Source organism: Canis aureus, chromosome 6 (assembly GCF_053574225.1).
Source record: "Canis aureus isolate CA01 chromosome 6, VMU_Caureus_v.1.0, whole genome shotgun sequence".
NCBI classification, from domain to species: Eukaryota; Metazoa; Chordata; class Mammalia; order Carnivora; family Canidae; genus Canis; species Canis aureus.
In genome coordinates this window covers 2,317,527-2,345,100 of record NC_135616.1, presented here as the reverse complement: position 1 = coordinate 2,345,100, position 27,574 = coordinate 2,317,527, and the positions used below count along the sequence as shown (strand labels likewise).

At 39.7% G+C, this 27,574-nt stretch overlaps 1 protein-coding gene across 1 annotated transcript in view; it reads left to right on the top strand.

The window, feature by feature from the left end:
• CFAP53 (cilia and flagella associated protein 53) overlaps positions 1-26,439 on the top strand; it is a 36,708-nt gene extending 10,269 nt beyond the window's left edge. Inside the window, exons 4-8 of the mRNA XM_077899859.1 lie at positions 8,016-8,319; positions 13,040-13,258; positions 19,883-20,099; positions 23,112-23,214; positions 26,002-26,439. Coding sequence (XP_077755985.1) covers positions 8,016-8,319; positions 13,040-13,258; positions 19,883-20,099; positions 23,112-23,214; positions 26,002-26,230 — 1,072 coding nt within the window. The 3' untranslated portion in view covers positions 26,231-26,439. The remainder of the gene's footprint in view (positions 1-8,015; positions 8,320-13,039; positions 13,259-19,882; positions 20,100-23,111; positions 23,215-26,001) is intronic.
• The last annotated feature ends 1,135 nt before the right edge of the window (positions 26,440-27,574 follow it).

The window sequence follows — 27,574 nt, the reverse complement described above, 5'->3', positions numbered from 1 at the left end:
TGTTTGTTTGCTTGTTTGGTTTTTTCAGGGAGAGGATTCTTAAGATTGAATACCTTCTCTCAATCCTGAAAAGCCAGGCCAGATACTAAGAGACTCTCATTTGTTTTCCCTAGTATGTTACCCTGAAATGCTCAAATTTGTGTACCTTCTCCCAGTCTCACAGAGTTGGGCTGGCTTTCTATGTATGCTAGCTACCCATCTGCAAAGGCTCACACTCACTATCCAGTGGAGCACATGAAAGGACCTGGCCACAGAGGGTGAGCCATGGAGTAATGGGGTGTTCGTGGGTCTGTAGGCAAGATGTCCCCAGTAGTTCATGGGTGGGCTTTCTGGCGGAGTCCATGTGGCAGTTAGGAGGCTCCACATCTCTTGATGCTTTCTGGGCCCTGGTTGCTGTGCTCCCCACCTCTTCTAACCCCTCAGCCATGCACCTCAGTATTTTGGGGCAAGAAAGAAGAGGGCTACTTGGGGGAAGTCTAAATGCTTACTTACATGCTTTCACTTTCTCTAGTGAGAGAAATCATGGCCTGAGGGGCATCTCTCTTGGTACTGAGTTCTGCCACCTTGGCAGAGGGATGACATGGATAAAATGAAGCTGTTTTTACTCTCTTTGATGTGTCTATTATTGAACTTTTGGCTCTAGTAGTGTGCCGTAACTTCTCTACTGGACTTCTGGACTCCCACAAAGGTACTCTCATCCATGGCCAATCATCAAAATTGGTGGTCTATAGGGGAGAAATGGTAGGAAACTTCTAGTCCACCACATTGCTCATGTCCACTCATGCAGGTACTGAGTTTGTGTAAGTACCATACTCTAATGGTCTGTGCTTGTCTCCCAGTTAGGATAGAAGTACCAAGTGAGATTCTGTTATTGAATTTTAGACATTAACCTCAGACTTGCTATTGGCAGGAAGTTCCTGTCCCAGGACATCTTTGGTAGAGTTGAGTTTTCCGCCTAGTGCTGTCATCTCTACCTGTGCAGAATGTGTGCTTGGTTCCTCGTTATTTGTTGTTTCCCCGCCTGGTCTCTTGGTCCTTGGAGTCTGATCACCTTAACTTTTGATCTACTTCCTGACCCAGACCTACAGTGACTCTCAGTTTTCAGATCCTCAGTCTTTACTACCCTCAGTCCAATTCTGTGGTTGTCTCCATCAGCCCTTTTTGTCTTGCCTTTTCCATCTTGGGATACTCTGAGCCTATACCCTCAGTTAAGTCCAATACCCTGTCCTTACAGAGGGAAGATTTGCATGGAAGTACCTAAGGGTGATCTGACATGATTTATTTTATATCATGAAGAGCTTGGCAAAGGCTTTTAATTTCATAAACTGTGAGTGATTTCTTACCTCTAAAGCAAAGGTATACTTAAAAAGTCTCAGTTTATTATATTCCTTCTTAGAGCAAGGCTACATTTCCATATTTATGATTTCATTATATATGTAATTCCTCAGTTATATTTTCATTGCCTCTAATAATGCCTTCTAAGAGTGTGTGAGCGTCCAGAATTACTATTATAGATTTCAGGTTTGCGTGTTCATTTTGCTCCCTCTTTTCATTCATGTCTCTTAATGTAGTGATGATCACATGATATGACCCATCAAATGCTCCAGATTATCCATTTTATCAGTCTCTTAATTTTAGAGTAACTGATTAAGATTTTTATCTTCAGAAGGGATTTTTAGAGTTTAAGTGTTACTTGGAAATGCTCAAATCATAGCCATTATCATTCAATAGTTAAATAAATATTTCTGAGCTCCTACTTTGTGCCAGATTCTATGATTAAATAATAGATTGATTGGCTTAACAGAAAAAAATGAATGTCACTTAGGCTATCAGGTCACCAAATGTGAGCACAGCAGGTTGTGTATCATGTTACTCTGGATTCTGGAAGAAAGTGGTATAACAAAGTAACAAAGTAAATATAAACCCCAAGTTAAAGTCTAGCACAATTCAGAAAGAATGCAGGAGTTCATTTTTTACAGCATGCAAAATCTGAGTAGATAAGAAATACAAAGGTGAATAGATGTGAGAAAGCAGCAAAACCAGGCATGCAGAGGGTCAAAATATGGTTTCAGAGGCAAAAGTTTTGCCACCTCCTCTCTCTGTACCAGGAAGTTGCTATTAATCATATAGACTGCCTTAAATCCTCCTAGTAGAGGCCCAGAGGACAAGAATCTATTTCAGTGAATAGTGCATACAAATTGCAGATACAGCTGAGCTAACAAAGTAAATTAAACTGCTTACACTGGAGGGAATGGCAAGTCCCAGAACTTGGGGAACTGCTGAAGGAGGGCGGTGAAGCAAACCATAGTAGTAATGCATATGGCCAGAAGGGACTCGTCAGTGTCCTCATCTAGCAAATGGGTAACTTGAGTTCCACAGATAATAATTTTCCCGAGCCTTAAAGTTTGTAGTAATGAAGACAGAAATAGACTTAGATTTTCTAGCCTATGTAAAATAGAGCCTCACCCCTGACCTTGGTAGGACTTGGACACTTCCTACTGGCTACTGGAGGAGAAGATGCAGGGAAGGACAAAGGGGACACCAGCAAGTGAATTTCAATGATCATTCACATATTTTCCACTCCCTGGTAAATGTTGCTCAACACAGTAAGAAAAATGAGGTTTAAAAGTGGTTTGTATTCTTTAAATACCTATTAATTTGGTAACATTTTCCAGATTTTATAGACAAATCTTGTATAACTGAGTATACAGCTTTATAGAGAAGTTGTATAACTTGCTAGTTAGGTAACTTGTTAGCCTTTTATAAAAACAGTTATATCCTACAGCATTATAATTCATCTGAAAACAAATTGTTTTTAGTGTTTTTAATGTAATACTGCCAACTCTTCAATACAGAGCATCATACATAGTTTTAATTCTTTATGAGAATGAAGGGTAAGGGTTAAATTTTGATCAAAGATGCTAAATCAGGCCCCACAGGGGAATCTGGGTGGCTCAGTCGGTCAAGTGTCCAACTCTTGGTTTCAGTTTAGGTTATGATCTCAGGGTCCTGGGATTGAGTCCTGTGTTGGGCTCTGTGCTCAGCACAGAGTCTGCTTGAGGATTCTCCCTCTCTCTCCCTTTGCCACTCCCCCCACTTGCAGGCTCTCTCTCTCAAATAAACAAACAAACAAACAAACAAATAAATAAATAATCTTTTAAAAAATGGTACTAGTTTAGCATTAAATAAAGAAATAATCAGGGGATCCCTGGGTGGCTCAGCGGTTTAGCGCCTGCCTTCGGCCCAGGGCGTGGTCCTTGAGTCCCGGGATTGAGTCCCACATCGGGCTTCTGCATGGAGCCTGCTTCTCCCTCTGCCTGTGTCTCTGCCTCTTTCTCTGTGGGTCTCTCATGCATACATAAATAAAATCTTTAAAAATGAATGAATGAATGAATGAATGAATGAATGAATGAATGAATAAATAATCAGGTCCCATTATAAAAAATATAACTGGAGTTTTAATATATAGAGCAAGATGAAATCACTGCTCCTTCTTCTCTTCTACTGTCTCCTCCTCCTTTTTGTATTCCGCTCTATGAATATGCTACAGTTTATTCATTTCCCAGATGATAAGCATTTCACTTATTTCTGGTTTGAGACTCTTATGAATATAGCTGCTATGAACATGCTTGTACATATCCTTTGGTGGACATGTGCATTCATTTCTGTTAGGTGCCTAAAATATTTGATGTCTGGAATGGGTCATTTCTAGTGTTCCCATTCCTCTAAACAAGAAAATTATTTTCATTAGTAACTAAATGAAATGAATAATAATGACAAGATAGCCAATGATTTCTCTCTTTTTTTGTAATTTTAAAGTAATCATATATTCACAGAAATTGTCAAGATAGTACAGAGGTGCTATATACCCTTATCTCAGTATCACGCCACGGTTATATCTTACAGTACAATATGAAGAAAATGGACAGTGGTACAATGTGTGTGCACAGTTCTGCCATTTTATCATATATGTAGATCCATGTAACTTACCACCACAATTTCATTGCCACAAAGATCTCCCTCATGCCATCCCTTTATAGTCACACCCACCCCTCTCATGCCCATCACTCCCAACCTCTGGCAACCATTACTCTCTTCCCCATCATTTTGCCATTTTCAAGAATATTACATACATGGAATCACACAATATGTGAGCTTTTGAGATTAGCCTTTTTCACTCAACATTGTGTTTTTGAGGTCCATCCAAATTGCTGCGTGTATCAATAGTTTGTCCTTTGTAGTCCCTTGTATGAATGTACTTAGGTTTTTGTGCAAATTATTCACTATTGAAGGACATTTTGGTTGTTTCTAGTTTTTAGCTATTATAAATAAATCTAATATGAACATTTGTATATAGCTTATGTGGCCATAAATTTTCATTTCTCTAGGATTATTGTCCTATGCTATTGCTGGGTCTTTCTATGTATGTTTAATTTTTAAAGAAACTGCCAAAGTGTTTTCCAGTGTGGCTGTACCATTTTACAGTTGTACCAGCAATGTATAAAAGACTGAATTTTTCCATATTCTTGCCAGATTTTTATATTGTCACTGTTAGAACAGAGGTATGTAGTGGTATCTCATTATGGTCTTAACTGGCATTTCCCTAAAGGCTGGTGATGTTGAATAACGTTTTATGTGCTTATTTGCTATCTGCATATCCTCTTTGGTGAAATGTCTCTTACTTTTCCCTATTTTCTAATTGGATTAGCTATTGTTTTTAGAGTTCTTTATATATTTTAGATGTGAGTTCTTTGTGTAGGATATGTGGTTTGAAAATATTTTTTCTTTTTAGTCTGTAGTTTTGTTTTGTTTTGTTTTTTTTGTTTTAAATCCTATTAACGGTCTTTCACAGAGAAAGTTTTTAGGTTTGAGGAAATTCAGTTTATCAATATTTCTTTTATGGATCATACTTTTGATACATCATGGAATTTGTTTTTAAGTGTCCTATATTTATATACAGTTAGTGATTAGATTCCAGATTAATGTAGGCATTTTTTGGCATTGTTTTGTTTTGGGGTGTTTTTATTAAATGAATATCCTAGGATGTGTTGTCAGAACACTTGAGGGTTGTCTTGCCTCTGTTAATTACTAAAAGGTGATATAATGAAGTACCAAAGAACCCAAATTCCAGGGCCGGACTGCCAGGTCTTCAGTCCCAGCTCTAGCACATAGGAAATGTATGAACTTACCCAAGATGCTTAACTGCTCTGTGATTCTGTTTTATCTGTAAACTGGGGATAATAATAATAAGAATGAATTTGCTGTGATGTTGAAACATTGGTTGTTATGAAGATTACAAGAGTTCATGCCTGTCAAGTGCTTGGAATAGTGCCTGGCAAATAATAAGCATTCAGTAACTGTTGCTAATAATATTACAGCTACTGGCTGTGTGGTTTGGGAAGATGCTAAGGTTCCCTGGGTTTCAATTGCTATAACTCTAAAATGGGGTTAATGCTACTCTAGTTATAAGACGCACATGTGAGGATAAAATAAGATTTTACTGTGAAAGTATTTTGTAAAATATTCACAAACAAAAAGCTTTCCTCTTATCAATGATTATTATCATCAAAATAGATAAATACACTATCTATCTGTAGATGAAAGTGAACTCCCTGAATCAGGTGTTCTCAAGGTTAAGTGAATAGGTGAATCATTACGATGCAGGGAGGTAATACTTGATATTTTTTATTTAAATCTCACCTGTCTTTGGTTTTTATTTTTGCATATATTTAATAAGTTATGTGACATAGTAATATAGTAATAATTACATACAATTTATAAATAATAATCCTACTTGTTTGTGAGTGCTTAGAGTTTTTTTACTGAAAAGGATACATAAAGAAGTTTGAAGATCTACTGATCTAAAGAAATGCTTGATATGGGTACCTTCATATAATGTTAATTCAGGCTTTCTCGGCAACAGCCATCATCAAGTGCCTTACAGCAGTTTTGTACACATTTTATATTAAAGAAGGGAATTAAATTACCTTGAGGAAATCATCAGAGATAAGCAGAAGGAGCTACATTTAGATGTATTCATTGCAACGTTATAGTAAAAATCAGAAGTAACCTATATGTTCATCAAATAAGGAAATATTTCAATAAATTGGTATATTTATAGGTTCCAGCCTCTATTCCATAGCTTACTAAATTATAGCAAAGTTTTGAGGTTATTTTAAGAAGACTCCATGAAGAAACATTCCCCAAATAGTGTAAGGTGGAAAAATTAAGATATAAGGAGATACCAGTATAGGTATATAGATATACAGAAAGACCCCAATTCTAGTAAAAATGCACATACACAAGACTGGAAAGAAATACACTAACATGCTACAAGCTGTTATGTCTGGGTAGAGGGATTAAGCATATCTTTAGTGTCCTCATACTTTTCTATATTTTCCAGTTTTTCTGCATGTATTAGTTTTGTAATTAGAATGGTTTTTTTTTTAAAGCAAAAATATCATAAGACATACTTGTTATTCTTAGGCTTCAGAGTTTCATTAATTGAGTAACTTTTCTGGAGTATAAGTCATAGGATTGGGAAGGACTTTAATTAGTTGTCATGGCCAATTCTCTGATAGACTGTCACTGATGAATTTTATATAGATGAATTCATTTTTCAATGTTAAAGTGTTTTGTTTTTTTGATAACATAGCAATTTCAGCTTCTGTAATCTTTTTGAGCTTTCCACAGAATCTAGATAACTGCCAGTTATCATTATTTTGCTAATAAGCATGATTATGTATCAATTTAACCAACAATTATTTAACGGACATTGGGTAGGTACTGTGGGGAATATATTTATTGAAATATGTTCCTGAGTCCCAGCCCTCACAGAGAGTCCCCTTTTAGTTAGGAAAACAAGACTAGTCCTCATCAAACATTGAACAATACTCAACAGTATTTGATAAATGTCAATTTCTGTGGTTTTGACCACTCTTGCAATTTTAGACATCAACCTTTTTATTAAGCCTTAGAAGCTAAAATTCTTTGAAGTTCTTTACTAAGACCATTCTCAAATTTCAGCTTCTTGGTGCCGAATTTGATGAAACCAAGAAGACTTAATGTTGCTTTGAATCCGAGGTTCTCAAACTTCTGGCTCTTTATCTAAAAGAGCCAGAAGTTTCTGAGGCACTCCAAAAAAAAAAAAAAAAAAAAAAAAAAAAATACAGATGCCTGGATCCTGCCTCCAGATATTCTGATTGAACAAGTTTGGTCTGGGAGTAGTGGAGGGAAGAAGTGAGGAGTAGGATTATAAAGATACCCCTAAGTAATTCTAAAGTATAAACAGTATTGAATATCACAGCCCTTAAATTAAAAACAAGGAAGAACATTTGAGGAAATTTGAATCACTAAGACTGAAAAAAAGGATGAGGTCTAAAGACTTACTGAAAGAGCATCTCTTCTGGAATGGTGGCATAAGCCTAGGTGTGAAAAGGCAGCATTTGAGCTATTTTCTCAGCTCTGGCAGGGATTCCACCAGGAATCCAGGGGCATTGGGGCAGCTTCACCATGATATGCTGACCCTTAGCTTTTTCCTTGGCATGTGGGGCCTTTTCCTACCAAAGCCTCAATTTACTTGTCTGTTACAGGGACCCATGCCTCTTCTAGTTCCTCTACAGTATTAATAATAGTTACCATTTATTTAGCTTCTATTATTTACCAGATATTTTCATCCATTTTCTCTGATCCTTACCAGAACCTTGAAGGAGAGACTTGTTTTGCAGATAAAGAAACTGGCTCAGATAGGTCGAGCTTTTGATCTCAGGGTCACACAGAAATGTCAGATCTCAGTTTCAAAGCCTTTTGGGCCTGACTTCCAGTGCCTGTGTTTTGTCTGTGATGTCATGATGCCTGCCTTCCCGCTGGCCCTCACATGTTCTCTCAGCTCTGGTGTCCTACATCCAGTCCTTTTACTTCTCTGCCTTCAGTGTCTGACTGTGCAGGTGTGTGCCTAGAAGAGAGCAATGTCTCACAAAAGGCTGGATTTTGCCTTTTAAAAATTCTCCTTTCAGGGAACGCTGTGAGGAGCTCCGAACCAAATTGTTTTGTATCCATCAGAAGAAGGTGTGCGAGGAGCGGAAAGCACAGATAGCTTTTAATGAAGAGCTGAAAAGGCAGAAACTGGTGGAAGAGGAGATGTTCTCAAAGCTCTGGGAGGAAGACCGATTAGCCAAGGAAAAGCGAGAAGTGGAAGAAGCGAGGAGGCAGAAAGAGCTAGTGGAGAATACACGCCTGGGGCTGAATGCCCAGATCACCAACATTAGAGCACAAAGGCAGGCCGAGCAGCAGCTGAAGGAGGAGGAGGCGCGCTTTGTGGTGGGTCTTTTATAATGCTTGTCACGGGATGATCCACTTATTGGTTATAGTACACAGTTTGCAGGCCTGCTAGCATGCACTTTGCCTCATGGCCTGGCTCGTTCACAGGGCAACAGACCTTGGTCAGAGTCTTAGATTCCAAGGCCAAGTCCAGCCAACAGTGCCATCCTATTGCAGGGGGCAAATTACTTCACTACTGTGACCTGGTGTCTTTATCTAAAAAATAAGGCAAACGCCACTTGTCTTTGTTGTGAGTATGAAATGTGATAATCATAGGCAGTACCATGGAGAGCTAGTGGTAATTTGGCAACATCCCCTCATTCTCTGATATGGATTAAATCCTATGTCAAGTGCTTTACACCAGCTAGAGTTGGCCCTTCCACTGCAGCCACCAAAATGAAGCATTTTGTTCCAGCAAGGTTGTTGCCCCTACTATAGAGAAATTAGAACTGTCACTGAAAATGTATGAAAGCACTAAAAAAAAGTAGCAATTTTAATATAAAGCTTCCAGCAACTGATAACGTTAATACCACCAAATTTAGGAAAAATGTATATTTCCCTGGGAAATCCCAAGTATTGAAATTTAGAACCATAAGAAGTGCTAAAGGTAAGATATTTCAGAACCCTAAAAACCTTCCTGGGTTTGAGACTGTTCTCTTTTGGAAGTTTAAGTGGAACATGTCTTAAATATTTTAGTTTCTCTAAGAAAATTGAAATGGTGGCCCCAGATTCCTTCTGTTGTAAGATACGTAGTGAGCCGTTTTTACCCACAGCACATCTGACACCAAATGTGTGGTGTTTTGTTGTTTTTTTTTTTTTCTCACACCAACCAATTCTCTAATTCTCCATGGACACCAACAAGGTGACCTACAATTTGAATTCTGACGCTCAGTATCAGTGCTAGCATTAAACTCCAGAGGTTTAAAGGCTCCATCCCACAAGACTGCCTATACTCCAGAGGCCCCTCACAAGTGGTGGGTCCTCAGGTTACCCACACTTCTGTCCAAATTGGTTCCCACACTTCATTGGCTACAAAGTCAATAAAAGTTATGAGAAGTTCATAACTCCTCCTAAGTTTGATAATTCACTAAAATAACGCATACAACTCAAGAAAGTGCTTTACTTACTATAACCTGTTTATTGTAAAAGAGGCAAAGAGAAGAGATGCATAGGGCAAGGTATGGGGGGGCATTACAGTAAACACAGCTTGCACATCCTCTCTGGGCATACCATGTGCCCAATACCTCCATGTGTTTATTTTATTTTTTAAAGATTTTGTTTATTTATTCATGAGAGACACACAGAGAGACAGAGACACAGGCAGAGGGAGAAGCAGGCTCCCTGAGGGGAGCCCAATGTGGGACTCGATCCCAGGATCCCGGGAGCCGAAGGCAGACGCTCAACCACCGAGCCACCCTGCTGCCTCCATTTGGCATTTTAATGGAGGTTTTATTATATAAGCATGATTAATTAAATCATTGCCCATTGGTGATTCAACTCAATTTCTGGCCCCTCTCTCTTCTCTGGAGGTAGAGGGATCCCTCCGGAACTGAAAGTTTCAACCCTCTAATCATATGGTCCAGTCTTTCTGGTCACCAGCCCTGCCCTGAAGTTATGTAGAGCCTACAGCCATCAGTCATCACATGAGGATACAAGATAGTCTTACCACTTGAGAGAGCTCAAGGGTTTTTAGAAGCTGTGTACCAGGACACAGGGATAAAGACCAAGTGTTTACTTTTCATTATACCATGCCTGGCTCTCTTTCTACCTTCCTTTCAAAACATTTTTTGAAAATTTTTTGGAAACAAGTTTAGACTCACAAGTTGCAAAAATAGTAGAGTTCCTGTATACCCTTATGTAACCAAATATATCTATACATATATATAACATATACATACATATAACAAATATGTATATATATACACACATATATAATACATATAACAAATATGTATATATACACACACATATATGTAACATTTTGTATTTATTATATTTATAGATTTATAAACTATAAATACCAAGAAATTAACAAAAATTGTATGATTATCTCAATAGATGCAGAAAAACATTTGAAAAAATTCAGAAGCCAATCATGTTAAAAATTATCAATAAATTCGGTATAGAAGGAGGTATCTCAACATAGTTACAACACATGAATGACAAACCCATAGCTAACATCATGCTCAGTGGGAAAGGTTTTAAGCTTTTTGTCTAAAATCAGGAAAAGGGACACCTGGGTGGCTCAGCAGTTAAGCACATCTGCCTTCAACTCAGGGCATGGTCCTGGAGTACCAGGATCGAGTCCCACATCAGGCTTCCCGCATGGAGCCTGTTTCTCCCTCTGCCTATGTCTCTGCCTCTCTCTTTCTGTGTCTCTCATGAATAAATAAATAAAATCTTAAAAAAATAATAAAATCAGGAAAAAAACAAGGGTACTCACTGTCACCACTCTGGAAGTCCTAACCAGAGCACTTAGGTAAGAGACAGAATAAAAGTCATCTGAATTAGAAAGGAATAAGTAAAATTTTATTTGCAGATGATAAGATTTTATACAGAAAAAATTCTACAGACCGCACTCCAAAACTGTTCAATCTAATTAACACATTCAGGAAAATTGCAGAATACAAAATAAACATGCAAAAATAAGTTCATTTGAAAACAAAACAAAACAAACTAGGAAATTAACATTGGTATAATACCTTCAATTAAAGTTATTCTTTATTTAAATATAGTAAAATCTTTGGATGTCACCAGTTTTTACATGTGGTCCTTGGGGGAAGATGTACAGTTCTGTGAAATTTTATCACATGTATAGATTTTATTTATTTATTTATTTTTAAATTTTTATTTATTTATGATAGTTACAGAGAGAGAGAGAGGCAGAGACACAGGCAGAGGGAGAAGCAGGCTCCATGCACCGGGAGCCCGATGTGGGATTCGACCCCGGGTCTCCAGGATCGCGCCCTGGGCCAAAGGCAGGCGCCAAACCGCTGCGCCACCCAGGGATCCCTACATGTATAGATTTTAATAACCACTACCAAAATCAGGATGCAGAACTGTTCCATTATCCAAAGAAACTCCTTTGAAGCTTCTCCTTTGTAATTAATAACTTCCCTCTACCCTAACTCCTGGCAGCCACTGATATATTCTTTATCGTTATTATTTTGTGATTTTGACGTCGTATAAATGCCAGCCTTTTTAATGTTTTATTATGAACATTTTCAAATGCACAGAGTTGAGAGTACAACAAACCCATCTACCCACCCCCCCCACCTCCTGACATGATTAAGGATATTTTCTTACACATGCCAATGTCAGACCTAAAAAAATTAACTGTGATTCCGTTTCATCATCTAAAATCAGCATCATATTTCTATCATTATCTGAATTATTTGATATTTATATCAGAATCCAAACATGGTTCTTATAGTCTCTTTAGAAAGGGTGACTGTTTCTTATTCAAATCAGGGCACAACTGAGGTGGAAAGGGATACGTTAGGTTCATTATATCAGCACAGCAGGCGCACAGTCAGAACTAACCTGGAGAAACCAAGATGCGGCAAACTGCTCCTAGGTCTGTTAATCTTGAACACTTCTCCCTTGTCCCATTCCATCTCTCCCATGTCTCATAGTCAGGGGATTTAGCTGGTTGCTTCCTCCTAGTGTAGTCAGCCTTACTTTTTTTTTTTTTTTTTTTAAGATTCTATTCATTTATTCATGAGAGGCAGAGACACAGGCTGAGGGAGAAGCAGTCTCCATGCAAGGAGCTGGACATGGGACTTGATCCTGGGACTCCAGGATCACGCCCTGGGCCAAAGGCAGGCACCAAACCACTGAACCACCCAGGGATCCTAGTCAGCCTTACTTTTAAAAAAATGTGCTCTTCCACGGGCTTTCATTTTTGATAGCCATTGTTTTTCCTTAGAGATGGCAGAGGAATTTCACATTTTCATTTAACTCTCACAATTCAGGATTTACTGTTCGTGGCATTAATAGGAAAGTCTAGCCTATAACTGTCCTTTCACAAACCAGTGATCATGGTGATCGTGGCTATTGTGAGTCTTGGATAAATCACATCGGGAATTGTATACCATCCTCACTATTGCCACATCCTTTCTTGTCCCACCTGGACAAGTACTTATCCCTCCAGGACTGACTGTTCAGCTGCCTCTGGCAGAAGGATTAATGCTTTAGTTTATACCATACCCAGATTTTCTAACCAACCCACAATGCCCGACAGCATTGGTGCCCCAGTGAAAGCTGCCTGTTGGCCAGGCAATTAAGTCAGCCCAGAGGGTCAAAAAGATAAAAAAAAAAAAAATGAGAGGAATGAGGGAGTACTTTTAAAGAAAAAAAATGTGTATGATTTCATTTAGTATATGTAGCTAATGGCACATTTCCAGTTTGGGGCTTCTCTTGCTGCTTAGTAATGGGTGGTAGTGGGTGATGGGTACTAGGATTGAAAGTCATTTCTCTCTATACTTTTCTGCATTTTGAACTCCACAACCGTTTATTTCAGAATCATACACAGAGCAAAGGGTTGTGTTGCTAACTCAGCAATGAAAAGGCAAGTTTTCTATCTCATAGTCCCTCTAAATTCAGATGCGTATATCTCCAAGAAACCCTCAATTCTCAATCTCTTAAGTGAAATGCATTAACTTATTTGTTTTGTCCAACTGTACTGATACATCATCTTCATTATTGTGTTTTACCTTAGGAAAATGACAAAGCACAGGTGAAACTTGAGAATGAACAGGCTAAGCTAAAGAAACAGAAGACAAAACAGGAAATTAGGGCTGCTTTGCAAAAAGCCCTCCTGGAGAAGATAGAGTATATTCAGCAGGAATACAGAGAAGAGCAGGACTTGAACATGAAGCTTGTGCAAAAGGCCCTTCAAGACTTACAGGAAGAGGCTGATAAAAAGAAGCAAAAAAGAGTAAGATGTTTATTCAGTACCTACCATGTGCTGGATGAGATAGCCTGCTCATCTTTCAGTGTTAACAGGAGCTAGCCACATGTAGAACCTACTGTGCTGCTCTCAAGCGTCGTCCGCAGACCATCAGCATCATCTGAGAGGATGTTAGAAATAGAAATTTATCACCTCTGGAATCAGTCTCCAAATCAAATCTTGGCAGGGGCAAGAAATCTGTTTTAACAAGCTCCCCCAGGGGATCCTGACACCCTCTGAATTTGGAGAACTCTCATATATCGTGAGGTTGGCCCTGTGATGGCAGTGAGTGAGTGACTAAGTGTGCTGGGAACCTGGGGAAGACATCATTTCAGAAAGTAGTATTTGACTTGGAGCTTGAAAGATATGTAAAGTTTTGCCAAGCAGAGAGTAGAGAAAAACATTCCAGTTTGTATTCGACAGGCTGTTTCCTTGAAATTTGTATTGAACTCTTCAGGGTGTTGTGCTTTTCCTATACAGGTTCTATTTTTTGGCTTCTTTTTAAAAGTAAACTTTATTTTTTAGAGCAGTTTTAAGTTTGGAGCAAAACTGAGCAGAAGATACAGAGATTTCCCGTGTGCTCCCTGCCCCCTACATGTGACTGAGCCTCCCCCACTACCAACATCCTCCAACCAGAGGGGGACGTTTGTTACCCTTTTGTTTGTTACCATTGATGAACCTACATCAACACGTCATTATCACCCAAAGTCCATTAAGGTTTCCTCTTGATGATGTACATTCTGCAGGTTTGAACAAATGTCAAATGACATGTAGCCACCATGAAAATATCATACAGAGTAATTTCACTAACCTAAAAATCCTCTGTGCTGCCTTTACTCATTTCTCTTCCTTGACTCCAAACCCTTAGAAACCACTCACCTTCTTACTGTGACCAGTTTTACCGTTTCCAGGACATCATAAATTTGGAATCATGTAGTATGATGTCTTTTTAGAGTCGCTTGTTTACCAAGTGCTGTGAATTTAAATATTCTCCATTTCTTTTCATGGCTCTACAGCTCATTTCTTTTTAGCTCTGAATAACATTCCATTGTATGGATGGAGCATGGTCTGTCCAGTCACCTACTGAAGGATATCCTGGGTTGCTTCCAGTTCTAGTGGTTATGACTAAAGCTGCGTTCACATCTGTGTGCAGGCTTTTGGGTGGCTGTACATTTTCAACTCATTTGGGTAAATACCAAGGGGTATAGTTGCTGAATCATATGGTAAGAATATGTTTAGTTTTCTAAGAAACTGCCAAATTGTCTTCCAAAGTGGCTGTACCAGTTTTGCATTTCTGTGTTGTTCAGGTCAACTGTAGATACTAGAGACCTGGCTCAGAGCAGAACTACAAGGATGGACTCCACTGCTAGTTGAGCAGATCTCAGTGAGCTCCACTGGGTTGGCAGAGGTGCACCTTGCAAAGGAATGCATGATATCCACGCCTGAGTTTAGAATCACTGCGACTTGGGCTCCTGTGTCTAATAGAGCCAAGAATGTCTGGTTATCTGACTTTGTCCCTGTGGGCCACTGGAGTTGAGATGGCCAATTGTGTAGGCGTGACAAGCTTAAAGGAACTGCCAGGTCCTTGGGGTAATTCCCTGGGAGACTGCCAAGCCTATAGGTCAGGGAAGTTGTTTGGGAAAGACAGAGTCTTGGGACTCCTTAAAGGTGTCTGGAACATTAGGTTTGGGCTCGATAGTGAGGTAATCACTTGTTTTAATGAGAGGAGCTTACTTCAGGGTTGTCCCATTATAAAATCGTTGGGCACCCCCACTGGTGGAGCTGCCAGTGCAAGACCCCCTGCTATTTGAAATGTCCTAGACATTGCTTTCCTGACAGATTTGGCATGGGAGCTCCAGAACCAGGAGGTGGGAAAGTCGCTCTGCAAGGTGGTTACAGGGCTTGGCACCTGAAGGCTGGCCTTGGTTGGTGTTGTGAGCCGCCTTGGTACTATAAAATCTGGGGGTCTGGTTACATGTCTCTTTTGCGGGGTAACATCAAGTTTACTCCTGCCAGGGCTTCCTGAATAGTATGGGAGGTCCCCACAAAGTGGAAGAGTATGCCCTGTTAATTTAGGAGAGGTCTTCCAGTAAGAAGAATCATCTGGATTTAGGGACAGTTGGGGCCTTTTCAAGATTGGAAATGAAATCTAGGTCCTCTGGGTTGCTATGCTCGGAGAAGTATTAGGCCCATTGGACCATACCAGTCTTAGAGAGAAAGAGTCAGGCAGGCCTCATCTAGTGTGTTCCGCTGGCTTTGAGCCTTTGTGGTAATAACTGCAATAGAAGTATGAGGTCAGCTCCCAGCGATAAAAATCCATGCAAGCAAAGGAAGGAATTCCACCTCTGGAGAGCCTGGTGCTTTTGGATCTGGACGCTCCTCTTATCATTGGAATCCTTGATTATGGTGTTTCCCTTCCCCCACATGGTAGGGTGCAGGGGTCCTGGAGTTGAGTATTGCCCTTCTCCCAGGTTAGGCTTAGATAAAACTCCAGCAGGTTAGGCTTTGATTAAATGGTTTCTCCTGAGAGCAAACCTAAGAATAGGATGCTCTGGTGTATTTCAAAATGATTCCTTTTCTTCTCCTGCTGCAGGAAACATTAAAGATTTTTTTCTCTGATACTCACTAAGAGAACCTGGTGGAGCTTCAAGAGGTCAAACTCACAAAAGTGTGGTCTCCCCCACCCTTCAATGACTGAGTCCCCTAAGAGTTTTTAACTCTTGGTGTCTACACTAAGCCTCTAGTGTAGACAATTACAGGTTTTCATACCCCAGCACTGGTTCCCATAGAAGTTTCTGCTCATAGGTTTCTGTTATGGTAAGCTGTGACTCTATATTTACCTGTCAGTCTCTCCAATTTGAGGGCAGGGGTTTGCCCACTTCTCTAAGATGGTTGATTTCTTTTTAAGATTTATTTCTGAGAGAAAGAATGCATGTGCTGAATAGTGAGCCTAATCGAGGCTTGATCTCAAGACCCTGACATTGCGATTTGAACCGAAACCAAGAGTTGGAATCTGAACTGACTGTGCCACCCAGGCACCCTTAAGATTGTTGATTTATTAAGTTTGTTAGCTTTTTGCTTGTTGTTAGAATGCCAGTGGCAACTTCTAAGCTCTTTATGTGCCAGATTGGAAACCAGAGGCTGTTACTGTTTTTTAAATTAAGCTTTTTAGTTGGGGATAATTGTAGATTCACATGCAGTTCAGTTTCTCTCTATGATGTCTTACAAGACTATAGTATAGTATCACAGCCAGGATATTGACATTGAACTGTCAAGATACAGAACATTCCCGTCACCAAGATTCATGTTTCCCTCTTAATGGTCACATCCACTTCCCTCTTGTCCTCATCCCCTTCTTAACCCTTGGCAACTACTTATCTGTTTTCCATTTCCATTATTTTGTCATTTCAATAGTGTTATATAAATGAAATCCTATAGCATGTAACCTTTTGGGATTGACATTTTCGTTCAGCATCACTCTGGAGATTTATCCAGGTTGTTGCATGTATCAGTAGTGTATTTTTCTTGTGAGTGGTTGAGTGGTATTCATGGTATGAGTACACCACAGTCTGTTTTTACCATTTACTTGTTAAAGGTCACCTGGATGATTCTAATTTATGGCTATTATCAGTAAAGCTGCTATAATCATTCATGTACAGGTTTTTCTGTGAACACAGATTTTTGTTTCTCTGGGAAAAATGCCCTGAAGGGCAATTATAATTGCATGTTTAGTTTTTTAAGAAACTGCCAACCTGTTTTTTCAGAGTAGTTTTACCATGCCACCAAAAATGAACATTCCCACCAACAATGAATGAATGATTCAGCGTTTCCTTATCCTCACCAACATTTGGTGATGGTACTGTTCTTTACTTTAGCTCTACTAATAGATGTGTAGTGCTATCTCATTGTTTTATTATTTTATATTTCCATAATATCTAATGATGTTGATCAACTTTTCATGTGCTTATTGCCATCTGTGTATCTTCCTTCAGTGAAATGTTTTCTCGTACTTCTGGCCCATTTTCTAATTGGATTATTTGATTTCTTTTCTTTTCTTTTCTTTTCTTTTCTTTTCTTTTCTTTTCTTTTCTTCTTTCTTTTTTTTTTTTTCTTGGCATTGAGTTTTTTGTTCTCCATTAGATCATTTAATTTTTTTAACAGCTTCATTAAGGTATAATTCTTATAACTTACCACTTACCCATTTCAAATACACATTTCAGTGGTTTTTGGTATATTCACAGAACTGCACAACCATCACCACAGTAAATTTTAGAACTTTTTTATTCTCTCTCTATTCCCTCTTCCCCATCCCTTACCCCCATTCCTAAGCAACTGCTAATATATTTTCTGTTTCTACAGATTTACTAGTCTGGACTTTATTATGAATAGAATTATATACTATGTAACCTTTTGACTGGATCTTTTACTTAGCATAATGTTTCAAGGTTTATCCATGTTGTAACATGTATGAGTACTTCTTCTATATGGCTGAATAATACTCCATTGGATGGACGTACCACATTTCATTTATCCATTTGTCAGTCTAGGGACATTTGATTTGTTTGCATTTTTGGCTATTATGAGTAATACTACTGTGAATATTCTTGTGTAGATTTTTGTTTGGACATAGGTTTTTGTTTCTCTTGGGCAGATACCTAGGAGTAGAATTAATGAGTCCTAGGGTGACTTTAAGCTTTTAAGTACTTGCCAAATTGTTTGACAAAGTGGCTTCCCCATTTTAGATTCCCACTAGCAGTATATGAGGGTTTTGACTTCACATGCTTGTTAACACTTGTTGTCTGTCTTTTTTTTTTTTTTTTTTAACCATCCTAATGTTTCTGAAATGATCTGTTGTTGTGGTTTTGATTTACATTCCCTAGTAACTAATGATTTGAGCTTCTTTTACTGTGCTTATTGACCATTTATATATTTTCCTCAGAGAAATCTATTTGAAATTTCAATAAATATATTCTAGTTGTTTTCCCAGTTTTTAATCGGGTTATATTACTTTTTTTTATTAAATTGTAATAATTCTTTATATGTTCTAGGTACAAGTCCCTTACACATAAATTGCGTGTAAATATTCCTTTTCAACCTGTGGATTGTCTTTCTACTTTCCTAATGGTGTCCTTTGAAGTACCAAAGTCTTAATTTTGATGAAGTCCAATTTATCTATGTTTTGTTGCTTGTGCTTTTAGTATTATATCTAAAAATCTGTTCCTACCCCAAGGTCACGAAGGTCCTGTTTTCTTCTTAGAGTTTTATAGGTTTAGTTGCCCGATTTAGGCCTTTGATCCATTTTGAGTTAGATTTCGTGTATGGTGTGAGGTAGAGATCCAACTTCATTCTTTTGCATGTAGTTATCCAGTTGTCCAAGCACCATTTATTAAAGAGACTGTTCTTACCCTATATAATTGTCTTGGTACTCTTGTCAAAATCAATTGATGGTGAATGTGAGGGTTTATCTCTGGACTCTGGGTTCTGTTCCATTAGTCTATGTGTTCACCCTTATGCCAGTAGCACATATCTATATATCTTTGCAGTAAATTTGAAATCAGGAAATGTGAATCCTCCAACTCTCTTCTCTTTCAAATTGTTTTGGCTTTACTGGCCCTTTTTTATTTCCATATGAGTTTAGAATCAGCTTGTTGATTTCTGCATAGAAACCATTTGGGATTTTGATAGGGATTGTTTTGAGTCTGTAGACCAAATGTAGACAATTGCCATTTTAACAATACTGGCTTCTGATCCATGAATGTAGGATGTCTTTCCATTTGTTATTTCAGTTTCTTAGTTTTCAGAGTATAAGTTTTACACTCCTTTTGTTAAATTTATTCCCAAGTATGAGACTATAAATGCAAGACCTTCTAAGTGTACAATTCAGACCTTGCCGGTCCTCCCCCACATTTATGATATTTTCTGAAGATGTTAGAGATTGGATGGAACAGCACAGGTATAATGCCATGAACAACAGAGAAGCCAACTGAAAATGCCAGCATTACAAAGTCCAGTTCACAGCCTTAGCTGCACATTAAAATCACTTGGGAACTTAAAAGTTATTCATTTGCTCAGAGTCTCTTGGTGAGATTCAGCCCTTGGTATTTTTTAAAGCTCCTGGATGATTCCAAAATATAGCTAAGACTGAGAATGTTTATAGTAGCAAGTGACCATCTTCTAGTCAGAAACAGGGCTATTATAGTAGTACTGATTTATCAGTACTGATTTTTATCAGGTTACAATTTCATAACCTTCTTAAATGAAAATAAAGCTGTTATAATTGAAAATTATCTGGGAACTGCTTTAAAAACACTTTGGGAAAGTGTTTGAAATAACTTATTCAAGCGTCTATTATAAAGCACACATACAAAGAATAACACAACAAACCCCCATATGTCCTTCCCTTAGCTTCAACAACCAACTAATGGCCATTCTGCCACCACTCTTGAATATTTTGAGCTAAACCTTAGGTGGAATATTTCATTTATAAATGCGTCAGTATGTAGTTCTAAAAAATTAGAATTGGAGCTTTAAAAGATTGCTTTAAAACTTGTCCTCCATACTGTTATCACACCTACAAGTTTAACAACGTGAAGTAATTCTTCTGTTGTGTAGGAAGAGATGGCAAGAGAACAGGAGATATATCGTCAGTATGTGGTGCAGTGGCGTGAAGAGGAGCGAGCTCAGGAGAAAGAACGGGACAGAATATTAGAGACAGAGAAGGAAAAGAAGTTGGCTGAGAAGGACAAGGAGCTGAGACTTGAAAAGGAGGCAAGGAGACAACTTGTGAATGAGGTCATGTGCACAAGAAAACTTCAAATTCAGGAAAAATGTAAGAAAATGAATTATAATAATAATATAGTTGGGCCTGAATTCAACTTAAGTAGCAACCAAAATAAGTAGGTATTATATGTAAAATGATATGAAGGATGTAAAAAGGCTTAAGGCAAGACCCCTGCCTTGCAGAACTTATCTAATTTAATACTTGGAGGATAAACGTGTGAAGGGTTTTATATCCTCGCAGATTCTGAGCAATCACGTGGGAGATGTTCTCAAGGTTCAAGGAATGGTATGTCCGTTGAGTGGTCTGTGCCCCTAGGTGACTATAAAGGAGAGTGAGAAAGTAGGGCACAGCACACACACCCCTCCTCCCTTTTATCTGTCTCTCTTTGCTTTCCATAGGTGTCTCCATACCTGCATACCTTCACTTGGGCAGTTTTCTCTGCTTACGATGCTTTTGATCTTGAGCAATCCTGGCGATTCTTCAGGGCCAGCTCACATATCTCATTCCTCAAATATGTCCCCATATTCATAATAAATCCTCTTTCTGGGGCTCTCACTGTGGTTTGCTCACATCCCTGTCTGTTTTTTTTTTTTTTTTTAAGATTTTATTTATTTATTCATGAGAAACAGAAAGAGAGGCAGAGACACAGGCAGAGGGAGAAACAGGCTCCCTGTGGGGAGCCTAACGCAGGACTCGATCCTGGGACTCTAGGATCACACCCTAGGCTGAATGTGGCGCTAAACCACCGAGCCACCCAGGCTGCTCCGCTCACATCCCTGTCTTAGCACACCTTTGTATGCCCTCAGTTCCAAAAAGTGCTTGGTCACAAAAAGAAATATTTGTTGAGAGGGGTGAACTGTCACCTTCAGATTTCCACCACTCCACGTCCAACTCAGTGAACTGAAGAGTAAATGGATACATTTACCATTCGTGCACCATTAGATTTCATGCTAGTTGTCTCTGCAAAAGAGAGCTCATCTTGGTTCCGCTCGTTGATTTTTCACTCCAGGAATGATAATAGCTGTTGAAAATTGGTAAGCCTGTATTAGGTGGAGTTGTAAGAAAATGAGCAGAAAAGCTTTTATAAGCTTAAAAAATTTCTATTTACCCATGATGCATGTTTTAGAATATATTGAGACAATGTGGAAAATTTAGGTATTTGGGGTCATTTTTTAAAATATTTTATTTATTTATTCATGAGAGACAGAGAGAGATAGAGAGAGAGGCAGAGACACAGGCAGAGGGAGAAGCAGGCTCCACGCAGGGAGCCCGACGTGGGACTCGATCCCGGGACTCGATCCTGGCACTCGATCCTGGCACTCGATCCTGGCACTCCAAGATCACGCCCTAGGCCAAAGGCAGGTGCCCAGCCGCTGAGCCACCCAGGGATCCCCTGGGGCCATTTTTAAGCAAAGAAACAAAATCATCCATAATTCTACCACCCAGGAATAGCTACTATTGACAACATCCTGTATTTTTGCTATGTATATAGGAAATTAGGATTTATGTTGAATATATTGTTTTACAGTCTGCCTTTTCCACTTACCATAAACATTTTTCAAGGTCATTTTTCTCCAATTATAAAATTTGTAATGCTGCCTAGATATCCATTATAAAAATGGACCATGATTTATTTTACCTAAGTACAACTAATGGACCTTAAGATTGTCTTGAATCTTTTTGCTACAATTTTAGCATCGCAGGTTACTATCTCTGTACATAGTTCTTTTTGGCTCATACATGATTATTTAAGATAAGTTCCTATAAATGAATTTGGGGACCAAAGATATGTACATTTCAGATGTATATTTCCCAATTGTATTTATTCTTTTGTGAACTCTGTTTTCTTTGTCATGCCCCCGCCTTACTGGATGCTTATGTTTTTAAAATTTAATTTACAGGGATCCCTGGGTGGCTCAGCAGTTTGGCGCCTGCCTTTGGCCCAGGGCGCGATCCTGGAGTCCCGGGATCAAGTCCCACGTCGGGCTCCCGGCATGGAGCCTGCTTCTCCCTCCTCCTGTGTCTCTGCCTCTCTCTCTCTCTCTCTATGTCTATCATAAATAAATAAATCTTTAAAAAATTAATTTACAGAAATCTTATATGTTATTAGCTAAGGTCTTTTTTTTTTTAAGGTTTTATTTATTTATTCATAGAGATGCGGAGAGAGAGAGAGAGGCAGAGACACAGTTAGAGGGAGAAGCAGGGTCCATGCAGAGAGCCTGACGTGGGACTCGATCCAGGGTCTCCAGATCACGCCCTGGGCTGCAGGCAGCGCTAAACTGCTGCGTCACCGGGGCTGCCCTTCCAATATTTATTTTGTCATAAATAAATTCTCTTGTTAGCATAAATGACAACACAACTTTTTGTCCTCAAGAAGAGAAAGGTGAGAAATGTTCTAATGGTGGTAACCTGGTTTGAAAAAGGCTGATCAAAAGGGAGACAGAATATGACAGACTCCTAACTCTGGGAAACGAACAAGGGGTGGTAGAAAAGGAGGTGGGTGGGGGTGGGGCTGACTGGATGACGGGCACTGAGGGGGGCACTTGATGGGATGAGCACTGGGTGTTATGCTATATGTTGGCAAATTGAACACCAATAAAAAATAAATTAAAAAAAAAGAAAGAAAAAGTCTGATCACAGGTTTTCAATGAAAAATGGTTAAGAAAAAAAATCTGTGTAGGGACGCCTGGGTGGCTCGGTGGTTGGGCACCTGCCTTCGGCCTGGGGCGTGGTCCTGGAGTCCCAGGATCGAGTCCCGCATTGGGCTCCCTGCATGGAGCCTGCTTCTCTCTCTCTGCCTGTGTTTCTGCCTCTCTCTCTTTCTATGTCTCTCATGAATAAATAAATAATCTTAAAAAAAAAATCTGTGTAGATCATACATGTTTGGACCTAAAACCCTTTTCTTGCCTTGATGAAGATGACTACTTCCACGTTATTGACCTAAGATACAGTCCAGTTATTGTAGGTTCTGCCTACAGGATGGCATTGATGTCCAGATGGATGCCAGCATGTCTTATTTGAAGAAAATCATTTACCAAAAATTACTTTTGTCTTTCTTAGTGCAACGAAAGGCAAAAGAACAGGAGGAGCGTGCTATGGAACAGGAACGCATAAATGAAGGTTTTAAAGAGCTTAACTGTGTAGAGAAGGAGAATTTTGCAAGGTATGATTTTGTTTTCTTTACCTAAAAAAGGGGGGGGGGCGATTTTTGACGTAGAGAGAGGACAATGTGCCATCACTCATGTATTATTGACATTTTTTTACATCAGTATTACCTTTGTCTTAAAAGCTCAAGTCAGTGTACAAAATTTCATATAAAAATAAGCATCAACTATCTTGGTAAAATTATATTTTGTTGCTATTGTGTACGTTGTGATGATAGACATTAAACAAATGTCTTTAAAGATAAAATAAATTAAAAACAATTAAAAAAATAGTCCTTCACATTAAATCTTAGTTAAATACCAAGAAGACTATTTTTCCCCATGAAATAGACTGAAACAAAGCAGCATAAATGGCTTATGAGGATAGGAGTCTGTGCAAAATGTCTTCAGGAGAATTTTTGTAGCTTCACTGAGGTGGAAAAACTGAAATGTTCTAGGTGCTTTGGAAATAGCCCTGCCCTCCTCTAACAGGGGTCCCTCTGATCACCAGAGTCAGGCTCTGGGGAGGAAATGGGCAGATGCAACATTTCTTGGACCATAGCACTCCTTTCCGCCAATGACTAAGATACCCAATTCAGATGACCAGTGTGGTAGAGGAAGACTGGGCTCCTCTGGTCACCCTTCCCGTTTATACCTACGTGGTACATAGAAATAAGCCCTTTTCATTCTAGAAAGAGTATGGTTTATATAACTGAGCCTATTGTTAGTTTGGGGGCACTAACAATAATTTCTGGACCACCCTACTGACTTTCTGCTACTGTCTCTGCTCTGGAGGTCTTTCTTTCTCATTTTTAAAAAGTTTATTGTTGGAGATGTGGTGGAGGGGGGGGGATGATTTGATGAATAGCAACATGCTTCCCTGCCCAACTTCTGAATCAACTGAGAGAGAAGAAAAACAAGTACATGTGGAAGGTATCATAGCTACTTAAAGGTGCATAACAGAATAGCTTAAAAGTTGTGCCTTAAAGTGAGTTATGGGGTCCCTCGTGTGGTTCAAGTCTGATGTTGACCAGGGCTACATTCTTCTGACTGCTCAACTGCCCTCAACACCTAAGATAACTACTTAGCTGGCAGTATGTGCAGACCATAGCCAGGGAACTCACGTGGTGTTCTCACCCAGAACACCTTCCTAGAGCCTCTCCATGTGCTGGGGCTTCTCACAGTCTGGTGGCTGGTTCTGACAGGGAGAGTTCCAATAGACAGGCCAGGTAAGGGCCACCCCTAGGACAGGATAGCATCACTTTTGTCATATTCTATTGGTCATAAAAATAGTCATTGGGCCTATCCAGATTCAAGGAGATGGAGACAGAAGGGGAATAGAGGGTCACATGGCAGAAGAACATATGGGAAGGGAGACCTTACTGACCATCTTTACAAAATGGAATCTGCCGCAGAGGCATAGGCATGCTTTTTTTTTTTCTGATGAGAGCTGATAATAGAAAATGTGGCTTCTAGATTGTAAAATGACCACTATGGAACAGTATGAAGTTTCCTCAAAATGTTAAAAATAGGGCAGCCCCGGTGGCGCAGCGGTTTGGCGCCTCCTGCAGCCTGGGGTATGATCCTGGAGACCCGTGATCGAGTTCCACATCGGGCTTCCTGCATGGAGCCTGCTTCTCTCTCTGCCTGTGTCTCTGCCTTTCTCTCTCTCTCTGAGTAAATAAATAAATCTTTAAAACAACAACAAAAACCCACTAGCTTTTAAAAAAAAAATGTTAAAAATATAACTACCATGTGATCTAGCAATCCAATATCTGGGTATATATATCCAAAATAATTGAAAGCTGGACCTTAAAGAAGATATTTGCATAGTAGCCATGTTTATAGCAGCATTATTCACAATGGCCAGGAGATGGAAATAACCCAAATGTCCATTAACACATGAATGGATAAACCAAGTGTGATATATACATGCAGCAGGATATTATTCAGCCGTAAAAGGAAGGAAGTCCTGTCAGATGCCACCTCATGCATGAACCTTGAGGATGTAGTGTGAGGTGAAATAAACCAGTCACAAAAAGACAAGGGCTATGTGATTTAGCTTTTATGAGATCCCTAAAGTAGTCAAATTTATAACACAGCAAATTGAATGGTGGAAAAGGAGGCTGCTGTTTAATGGGTATAATGTTTCAGATTTGCAAGAGGACAATCCCGGAGATCTGATTCACGACAATGTGAATGTCCTGAACGCTACTGAACTATGCACTTACAGATCCTTAAGTTGTCAGTTTTACATTATGTGTCTTTTACCACAGTAAAAAAAAAAAAAAAAAAAAAAAAAAAAAATCACGCTATAAAATTTAAAATGTGGTTTCTATGTTTAAAATATGGCTTCTGTAGGGAGGAAATTGTGTAGTTCATACTGAACAGAATGAGGCACACTCACCCACCCAGTCCCCACAGCGCCCACCTGCTCCAGTTCTCTCCCACTGTGGCCCTTTGATAAACAGACTAGCCAGTTCCTGGTTTTACCAGCAGGAAAGTCACTTCTTCCTTGGAGAAGAGTGGGAGAGGAGATGGAGAGAAGCCAAGGACTCATTCCAGACAGCAGGAAGTATTCTGAGTGGGCCAGAAGCACCCTCCCTAAAATCAATATTTGTTCTCTTTATCTTAATTACATTGTATAATAAATACATTATTGAGTTTTCCATCTATTTTTCCCCCTTACCCTGATTTTAATGGGAATTTTAATTTGGCTTCAAAAGTTACATTGTAATTGTAATGCCCTACTTGAATACAAACGCTTGTTTTGACAATTTTGCACTTGGACATTTCTAATACCACAGGCGCTCCAGTTTGGCCCAGGAGTATAGGAAGCAACTTCAGATGCAAATGTCCTACCAGCAGCAGGCCCGGGAGGCACAGAAGGAAGAGGAACGCAGAGAGTTTGAAGCAGGGGTAGCAGCAAACAAGATTTGCCAGGACAAGATCCGGGAGATCCTGTCCTTCCATCATGTGCTGCCCCGAAACATTCATCCCATGCGGAGGGCATGCCCCGAAAAGCTTCCACCATAGTTTCATCAATGTTAATGTATTTTTTCTCAGTCTTTTAATGTTTTTAACTACAGTATGCTGGTCTGTCCCTCCCTCCCTCCCTTCCTTCCTTCCTTCCTTCCTTCCTTCTCCTTTCAACTCATGGATCAACCTCCTTTATTTCTGAGTTTGTATAATTCTATGTAATGTTATTCCTTCAAATTAAACTTCGTGCCTTTTTTTAGACTTGATAGACTTACAAATCTGAATGATTTATTTCATGTCACACAGTTATTTTCCTGACTTACCCCACATGGCCCTTTCTTGTTCATCTATTAATAGTTTCTTCCCTCCCACCTGCCCCCCATCCATTCAGATGTCCATTGTGGCTTGCCTTTCTCTCATGTACATAATTCACCATATCAACAGGGCAGAGCTGGGCCTAACAGCCATTTTCATTAGCCCACTTATTTAGACATTAACAAATATTTACCTTGCATGTAACTTGAGCAAGAACAGAGCGAACGCCCTGCTTTTGTGGGGCTTATGTTCTGGTAGAGGAAACAAGGTGATTTGTCGAGTGCTGCTATAAAGCAGGAGATGGTGGGAGTGCTCCGAGATCAGTTTGAGCAGCTGATACTTGAATGAACCAGCCATATGGTTCTCTGGGCGGAAACATCCTGGATGGAGGTAAGAGCCTGTGCAAGGGCCCTGGGACAGGAATCTGATTAGTGCCCCTGAGGCATAGCATTCGTCCTGGGGCCGAGTGAGTGAGGAGAGGTGCTGGAAAACTCATCAGAAAGGCAGTGAGTGTCAGATGAGCCATGGGGAACACTGGCTTTTACTCGGCCATGAAAACCTGTTACAGGGTTTTGAGCAGAAGAGCGACATAAGATGCAAGAGGGTTGCTGGCTGCTGTGTTGAGAACAGACTCAGTTAAGGAGTGATCATAGTGACCTGGATGAGAGGTGAGGACAGGGTAGTAGCCAGCCCCCAAGATGGCACTTGGGACCCTCTGCCCTGTATCTCCGTCCTGACTAGTGGGGACTTGCTCCCCTTGCAGATAGCCAAGTGTTAGAGGGTCTCCTAGAGAGCCTCCTTAAAGGGAGGGGAGGCAGCTTATAGGATGGCTCTGGAAACCCTCTCCCTAAAGGGCAACGATGCAATGGGAAACACTGTGGAAACAGCCATCTCAGCGCTGGAAATTGACCAAAGGCATGCAACAGATTGAAATGCGTTTATTCAAGAAAACCTACTAAGTCTTGGTGAAAATGGTGGAATCCATGGCATACTGGCCTGGAGCAGCTGCCATAGCCCCCTGAGCTCCAGGGAGCAATAGCTCCAGCAGTGCAAGGCAGATAGGTGGTGAGGACCTGCAACCTCACT